This window comes from Carassius carassius, chromosome 20 (genome assembly GCF_963082965.1).
Source record: "Carassius carassius chromosome 20, fCarCar2.1, whole genome shotgun sequence".
Lineage (NCBI taxonomy): Eukaryota > Metazoa > Chordata > Actinopteri > Cypriniformes > Cyprinidae > Carassius > Carassius carassius.
Window position 1 is genome coordinate 32,457,099 of NC_081774.1, and position 9,273 is coordinate 32,466,371.

Below are 9,273 nucleotides of genomic sequence, written 5' to 3' on the forward strand. Positions count from 1 at the left end.
TAAGGAGTGGCAAAATAAAAGACTTTTGATCTTGCCGAGTAATAATAATAATAATAATAAACACTCCATCTTTATTTGACCCTCTAACTCTAGCACTCTCTGTTCTAATTCTATTTTATCGATTTTTTCTCTCTATATATTAATTTATATATATAAAGTTAGTTATAAAAAATATAGTTAAATGGTTGTGATAAAGTAATGGTTAATTTTCATGTTTTCTGATAAGCATAAAAGACAGTGCAAAATTCTAAATACATCATACTGAATTGACATACACTGTCCCCAATAAAAGAGTGTTAAAGAGTGTTTTTAATTAAATAAATATTATTTATTTAACTTGGAGTTTGGAGAAAATCCTTACAAACTGTAGACATTAGCCTATATAAAACTGCAATGTTAAAGTTAAATAACAACGTTCCCTTTACAAGAGACAACAAAAATAAATCTCAAATATATAGTATTAATAATATGTCAAATTTAAAATAGGCACTATTGTGCTGAATGTAGAACTTGAAGACAATAACAAAAATAACGTGTAAAGATCTGGGCCCTGTACCATGAAGCTGGATTAGCTGGCTAGCCAGGTAAATTTCAGGTTAGTTTGCACTAATCCTGGGTTTTAGGTACCACGTAAGTGGCTTGGCTTTTAGCGGCATTTAAAATTATTGTTATTGTGATTCATATTATTATTATTAATAGTTTATTTTAAGTCAATATTAATGCATACAGATCATGTAATATAAATAAGCTGTAGTATCAAAAGATTGCACTATTTAAAAAATAAAAAATCTGACCTTGTTCCAATCTTTATCACTATATATTTTCAAATGTATAAACTAAGTTAACAAGTTTCACTTGTGACTGCACTGATAGAGCAAGATCATTTATTTTATTTGTCCTACTTCATTTTTCACATGACGTTTAAATTTGTCATATTCTTCAATCTCTTAACCTTTAGCATAATCTTTAATCCTTTAGCTTTGAATCTCGCTGGGCCTCTCACGAGAAGTAAATCAAATTTGCTTTCTGTGGCAAGGCTCATGATTGGCTGTATATCAGTGATGTCACACATTCGTGTGCACATGCTCCAAAACTCAGGATCAAAGCCTGAGTTGACAAAGAATGTTGATGATCAGCATCATGGTACCAACAAAGCAGGATTGGAGAGGTTTGGTTTTATCAACTCAAAATGAATCCTGTAACTCTGAATTTGTTCTGCTACCATCATGGTACAGGCCCCTGGTCTTTGAACTGCTGTCAATTCAGCACACAGACTTTTCACACTACACAGTACACCATGGACTACATTTCCCATGATCCATTGCACCAATCACAAGTTCACACACACAGCACAATCATCAGACACACTTTACATGACTTTAATAAAGTAATTGCAGTAGTGTTTTAAGTAGTGTAATTTGTAATCTGTAACCTATTGCATTTAGTTACATATCCTTCCCAACACTGTAAATAAGCTGGAGGGTTTATGATGATCTGTTCTGTCTCTCAGTCTCTGACAGAGTTTTATCAGCTCTCAGTGAAGTACAAGATCAAATCAGCTCGATGTCACAAAATGTGTCTCATCAAACCGTCCCACATCCTCACGTTTACCTTCCGCAGCGAGCAGGAGGTGCAGGAGAGGGCCACCCTCATGATGTCATCGCTCAGAGACTCTCACAGAGGTCAGAGGTCATTTAACCCTACTCCGTCATATGTGATACGTGAGTTTCTAAGGCCTCTGAAATAGGCCCTGTCCCAAATGGCGCACTTCATGTGGACTTTCGGTCCCGAGGACTTGAATTGCGCTTGCTCGCCGAGTCTATGAGTCCGTATTTCAAAATATTTAAGTGTAGGTATCATTACGGTTTTTATGACCTAGGTGTACATTTTACCAGTTGTTACCCTACAGTTTATACAAACATTATGGTCATCGACCAGTGGTTGATATCTCGAACATAATAATAGCGCGTTGAATAATACGATCGCATTATGATTCATTAAATAGATAGAACCGAATGTCAGGGCTTTACTGAGTCATATGTAAACTTAGTATTTATATTTAAACCTGTAAATTCATCTTAAACTCACGCACATGTTTATTATGTGTTAAAATTGTAATCTTAGTTCAAATGTAACATTATGTATTATTACAACTGTATGCATTATTTAAATAAGCATGTATATATTGTCTAATGCCCAGGTGGCATAAGCAAAAGCAGGCTGTGTAGTTGACATGGAGATAATATTTTGCAAAAGAAAAGAAACCTGTTCCCTTTCCTCCGTGCATTTCTCTGCATAGCAAGCCATCTTGCAAACACAATGGTTAAAACAAAAACAACAATAGGCAGCATATTCCCCGAACCTGCAGCTCCTGTCAAAAACAACCAGACTGTTATTTCCGGCGTGACGATCGAGTCTGTCCCAAAAATACCTCTCAATGCACCCTCGAGGACTGGCACCAAGGGTCCTATAGGTCTGCTCTACATGACGTCACCAAAGTGTGGACTCTGGGGAAGTCTACGAGTCTTGGTGTCACTTTTAAATAGCTTATAAAAGTGTTGTGCATTTTACTTTCACTTTCATATGAGTGGCAATTCAGCGTAAATTGCTTATTGAACTTGAACTAAATACAACGAAGAACATACAACTTTCATTAACAAATTAAATAAAAATACACCATGCGATAGTTTATTTGTTCTTCTGCGTTCACTGAGTTCAGTTTAAACTGTTGAGTCTTAGTGACTTGCCAACAACTCTTTCAGTAAAAGGTTTGTTTTCTAATGCGAGTGTTGGTTTATTTATTGATCATTTATTTGTTGTAGTCACAAATAAACTTGGTATATTTAAAAGCACCCTTTTGAGGCACTTATTGATGTGATGGTTGACAGAAAGCTGTTTGCAGTGATATTAAACTGGCCCCATGTTCTCCATTTGAAAACATTAGACTATTAGTTTTAGTATGTTGTTTTAATATTGTTGCTGCTGATATTAAAAAGAAGTTTTTAAAAACAACAAAAACATGAAATAAATATTGGTTCTGCAAATACAAATAATCTGTATCGGTTATAAAAGAAAAGCCACATCAGTAAATCTCAAATCTTGATTCCACTGAATTGAGTTGATCTTACTCATCTGTTTTTTATGTCAATGATTTTAGGACGAGAGAAGAAACTATAACGAGGTTCTTGATTTCTCTTCTGGAGATCTGCACAGAGGAGGAATAAAACCCATCACCTTTGTTCGTCATGTGTGTAGAAGCTTTATTTATATCAGAGAACAGAAATAACACATTAAAAATCATTAAAATAATATAATAATAATGAAAATATCAATTATTATTAATTATTATTAATGATTAACTAAATGACTGATATGAATTTATACAAATGTAGGATGTGAAGAGCACAGAAACACAGAGTCACTCAGCAGGATTCACACACACTGATCTTTCTGTCTCTGTGAGGACTTATTACATTTATTCTGATGTTATTTCACTTACAGAAGTAAAGTTGTAATATTAATGTCATTGTGACGAGTGTGGCTCATTTCCCAATCACTCCACCGGCCACGCTCCACGCTCATCACAGTCATGAAGAGAAAAGAAGAGATTGAGTAATAACACTGTTACTGATTTATCATGCAGCTCAAAGCATTATGGGTAGAATCTCTCATCAGTCTATTCTGATTCATCAACACAGTTTCACTGATCCAGGCCAAAGAAAAAACCATCTACTATCAAACCCAAACCCAGGATAGAGCGGCTGAGTGAATGTGGTCTGGACTGTGTGGATGAGGCTCATTGTGTCAGAGACGCTGTAGAAGGACAGAGTTCCTGCTCTGTGATCCACAAACACTCCTATTCTACTGCTGATGGACTTCACAGAGAGATCAGTCTTTATGTTATTGTGTATGAATGAGTAACTGGAGGGAGAGCAGAACAAACTCCAGGACTGATCATTATATCCAAACCCACACTCATTACCCCGTCCCTTCCTGCTGATGCTCTTATATGACACTGATATAAACACATTAATCCCACTCCACTCAATCTCCCAGTAACAGCGTCCACACACACTCTCTCTACACAACACCTGAGGATACACATCAAATCTGTCTGGATGATCAGGATACGACTGAACTGTGTCAGTGGCAGTAATCACTCTGTTGTTCTCAGACAGACGGAGGAGTTTATTCACTGTGTTCAGATCCAGAGTGAACTGATGGGAATCTGATGGAGATAAAACACATCAGAATCAGGAATTATGAATCTGTTTGATCTTTTCATGTTCAGTGTATCATCAGTGTCTCAGTACAGATGAACAGATATCTGTGCACATCATCATTTACATCATCAGTTATAAAACTCTTCTTTCTCCTTCTACAGGAAGAACATGAAAACAATCAGAGAGTTTTTCTGCTGGTTTTCTTACTGACTTACATTGTAGGAAGTCGTTCCTGGTCCAGAGATCAATGTTGGTGAATGTGACTGTGGAAATCAACAGACATGAACACTGTGATTCTCATGATCCTGTATCTATTCCTAACACATTTCTAATATGATGTTCTCCGTGATATGAGATGATGATGGACTGGTTTCTGAGAGCAGATGAATCTCCAGGACTTTACCTCTGTCTGAGATCTTCTTGAGCTCCTCTTTGCAGAAATCCTCCAGTTTGTCTCTCAGCTGATGGACAGATTCTCTCAGAGCATCAGAAGAGAAGAGAGAACTGAAGAGATCATCATTTCTGTCTGTAGATTCAGGAAGTGCTGAGAGAGACTGGAAACTCTACAGAAAACAGAAATCAAACTCATCAGCTCCACACTTCACTCAATAACCTTCAGGAACATCAGATTGACTTCACTGATCTTTAGTAACTCAATCCAGCACTTTCACAGCATCAGCTTCATTCTTCTCATATTCATTATATCACATTAGAGCTACAGATTCTAGTATTCACCACATACACTGTTTATGAACTTTCTAGGAAACAGTTTGGATGATAAAACATCTGTTAAGAACATAAATGTCCATCTAACAACTCAAGCACATCAATGGAGTCTCATTATAGAGTTGAGTAGATTTGATCAGGAGAAACAGCTCAAGATTAGATCGACCATTATTGATATCTTTCACTCAGGTCCACTCATACACTGTTCTTGTAGATCTGTGTTACCTGCAGGAACTGGATGTGATCCTGTGTGTGTGAAAGGTGCTCCAGCTCAGCGTCTCTCCTCCTCAGATCATTGATCTCCTGCTCCAGTCGCTCCAGTCGTTCTTCAGCTCGACTCACTGCAGTCTTTTCCTGATCTCTGATCAGTCGTATCAGCTCAGAGCGGCTTCTCTCAATGGAGCAGATGAGCTCAGTAAAGATCCTCTCACTGTCCTCCACTGCTGTCTGTGCAGAGCGCTGTTAGGACACACAGTGATTCAGCTTCAGTGAGTCTGAACTGAGACGGAGACAAACTTCTCTTCTTCTCCAGACTCACCTTATGAGACTCCACAGTCTCTCTCAGCTGCTGGAGATCTTTCTCTCTCTGCTGGATTCTCTGCTGGAGCGTCTTCTGTGTCTCCTTCAGCTGCTTCTGCAGGACAAACAGATGATCGTCAATCTCACAGAAAACTACTGGCTCTAAATCATCATGAGAACAGATCAATCCAGGAAAGGTAGGGTGAGGCATTTTAAAGGTTAATCATCTGAACTGATAATCAATGGCTGTAGGTTCAAACTCCAGAATTGATGTTTGATCATTTACTACCATCTTTCATGAATTATCTATCATGTGTGATTAAGGCCTGTTTCACACTATAAGAGTATATTATGAAAGTGAATCTGAGAGATGTAGAGCTTCACACTGACTTCTGTGTTCTGAGTAATTAAGCTGCAGCTTTAGACAGAAAATACTGAAGTGAAGCTATAAAGGGCTAAAATGACCTGGATTCAGTCAGTTTTACTGAACAGAAAGTGTTTGTGTGCAGCTGTTGTTCATTTCTGCTGTTTTGAACAGTATGAATGCTGTAAGCTGTTAATATGGTGCTGATATAAACACATATGAAACGAGTGTCAGCAATATTTCATCAGTGTCTAGTGTTAAATACCTGTTTCTCTGTCCTCTGTGCTGCAGCTGATACAGTGTTGTGGTTTTTATGTTCATCCATCGTACACATCACACATATACACTTCTGATCAGTGCGACAGAAAACCTCAAGAAGCTTCTCATGTTTCTGGCAGATCATCTCCTGCAGTCGTCCAGTGGCTTCAATCAAACTGTGTCTCTTTCCTTTAAACCAATTCTCATGTTGTTCGAGGTGATTCTGACAGTAAGACTCCAGACACATCAGACACGACTTGACGGCTTTGTATTTTCTTCCAGTACAGACGTCACACTGAACATCTCCAGCTCCAGTAGGAACCACACTTTGAAGTTTAGTCTTCTTCAGTTTCTCCATCATTTCAGCAAACACCACGTTCTTAAATAAAGCAGGTCTTGGACTGAAGGTCTGTCTGCACTGAGGACAGCTGTAGACTCTCTTCTCATCCTCTTCATCCCAGCAGTCTGTAATGCAGCTCATACAGTAACTGTGTCCACACTGGATGGTCACTGGATCCTTCAGGAGATCCAGACACACTGAACACAAGAACTCATCCTGAGAAAATCTGGCTTCTGCCATTTTACTGCAGAAATACAGAGTCGCAAACACACAGCAGCTCAGCTACACTTTCACTTTCTCTTTCCCCGAACTCATGTGATTCCTGTTTCCTGGTTCTGTGTTTGAGTGATGTGTGTAAAACTATATTCAAGGATTCAAAGTGTTTATTCAAAAACATGTATTCAAAGCGTGATGTCAACAAATTAGAATACTTTTTAGAATACTTTTTACAAATGTTAGAAATGTGGCTTTCTAAGGAAAGATTGCTATCAAATAGCACGCATAGGTTCTTAACTGGTGGCGAAACAATTAACAGAGCAGCCATCAAGTCTTAGACAGCGTTCTTGGTTAATACATGGAGAGTTTTTAGGTCCTATAATTAACACCTCTGTTTTTCAGAATTTAGCAGTAATACATTTTCGTCCCCCAGTTTTTTTATATCGACTATGCATTCCGTTAGTTTTTCAAATTGGTATATTTCGCTGCGAACAAATATAGAGTTGAGTATCATCAGCATAACAGTGAAAGCTAACATTGTGTTTCCTGATGATATCTCCCAAGGGTAACATATAAAGCGTGAAGGATTAACGGTCCCAGTACTGAGCCTTGAGGTACTCCATACTGCACTTGTGATCGATATTATTAACTTTATGAACTTTATTGTTATATGATACCTCTTCATTCACAAACTGATGATCGTCATATCAGTACAATTTAAACCAGGCCAATGGACTTCCATTAATGCCGACAATGTTTTCTAGTCTATGCAAAAGAATGTTGTGGTCAGCAGTGTTGAATTCCTGCAACTCCTGCAACCCATCCTGAACACCTCTCCAAACAACCGTTCACACCATTCACACCTCCTGCATCCCCACCTCTCCCCCACACCTGCAATGCAGATAAGCGAGGATGCTGTGCGCCAGGTCTTCCCGAAACAGAAAAGAAAAAAGTACCAGGCCCAGATTGTGTTACACCAGCCTGTCTGAAATCCTGTGCTGACCAGCTGGCCCCCATCTTTACACAGATCTTCAACAGATCGCTGGAACTGTGAGAAGTCCCTTCATGCTTCAAATGCTCCACCATCATCCCCATCCCAAAGAAACCCAAAATTACAGGACTAAATGACTACAGTTTAACATCTGTAGTCATGAAGTCATTCGAAAAACTGGTGCTGGCCCACCTGAAGGACATCACTGGACCCTTGCTGGATTCTCTTTAGTTTGCCTACAGAGCAAACAGGTCTGTGGACGATGCAGTAAACATTGGACTGCATTATGTTCTGCAACATCTAGACAGAAAACACAGGCACAGGAGCAGTTTCTTCCCTCAAGCAATCCATCTAATGAACAATTGACAATAACTGTGGAACACACTACACTGAAAACCCTAATAAGTTGACTGAACTAAATTGATTGAGTAAACTCGTTGCCTCAATTTAATTGAGTAATGGAGTCTCCCAAAACGTACATATTTAAGTTTATTTAACTTGACGCTTTTGTAGACTCTACCTAAATCACTCAGAGGTTTTAAATGTTGATACTTGATTCATTTGAAGTCACCATTGTGGTGGTAAGTGTTTGGTTTAGTTGGGATCTTGGTCCAGTTGCTGCTGGGTTGGTGTATTTTAAAACGCTGTTTTTGTGGTGAAAAAAGACAAATTTAAATGAGCTCAGGTGTTATCAGATGTTTTTTGTTGATGAGAAAGTCATCACATAATACATATTTGAGATCATAAAATAAGTTTTGTTTGATATTTTTAACAGGCACCAAGAGCAAAATACTTATTTTGAAGATGGACAAAATGAATGCATTTGAAATATTTTGAGTAAAAGAATCAAGTACTCACACACACAGACTTCTAGATTTAGCATATGCATCACAACAACGGTGACAAACAAAAGAGCTCCATAGCACAAACTCATCCTTATTTTACAGCCTTTTTTGTTCTGATTGTCACCATTGATGTGATGCATATCCAAAATCTTGATGTCTGTTTGTGACGATGTGATCTGTTTTCAAAATGTAAGTACATTATTTTATCTACTAGGTTTCTATCCATAAAAGTGAATCCACAGTTGCAGCAATACATTTTATTTTAACTTGTCAACATTACAAGCAAGATGTGCATGTCTGATCTCAACTCTCATTGCCACAATAACAGTGTTTTACAACACACAAGTTACAGCAGCAAGAGACAAGCTAACACCAACAAAGAGCTGATGACTCCTGAGCTCATTTAAGTTTGTCTTTCTTCGCCACAAAAACAGTGTTTTAAAATACACTGTTACAGCAGCAAAAGATAAGCTTACACAAGAAGTAACTGGACCAAGATCCCAACTAAACCAAACACTTTCCACCACAATGGTGACTTCAAATGTATAAAGTATCAACATTTAAACCTCTGTTAATTCTCAATAAGAGGATCTGTGAACGTCTATATCGGACGTACAGAAGACATAAAAAACAATTTAAAAAAGACATCATAAAACATTCTGCCTCCTCAGTGGACATCTTTTCAACGTCTGCAAAGACATAAAAAGATGTCCACTGGACGTAACTTTGCCCAATGGATTAGGTTGATGTTAAAATACGCAAACATAGTAATTTTTTGTTAAGTTTACTCA

At 37.9% G+C, this 9,273-nt stretch overlaps 1 protein-coding gene across 1 annotated transcript; it reads right to left on the bottom strand.

The window, feature by feature from the left end:
• Positions 1-3,578: 3,578 nt before the first annotated feature.
• On the bottom strand, positions 3,579-6,905 carry LOC132096897 (tripartite motif-containing protein 16-like). Its single transcript, XM_059502577.1, has 6 exons — positions 6,098-6,905; positions 5,488-5,583; positions 5,175-5,408; positions 4,627-4,786; positions 4,439-4,486; positions 3,579-4,228 (listed from the first exon to the last, which is right to left on the bottom strand). The coding sequence occupies exons 1-6, from the start codon at positions 6,668-6,670 to the stop codon at positions 3,690-3,692; spliced, it is 1,650 nt and encodes a 549-aa protein (XP_059358560.1). The 5' UTR covers positions 6,671-6,905; the 3' UTR covers positions 3,579-3,689.
• Between the last annotated feature and the right edge of the window lie 2,368 nt (positions 6,906-9,273).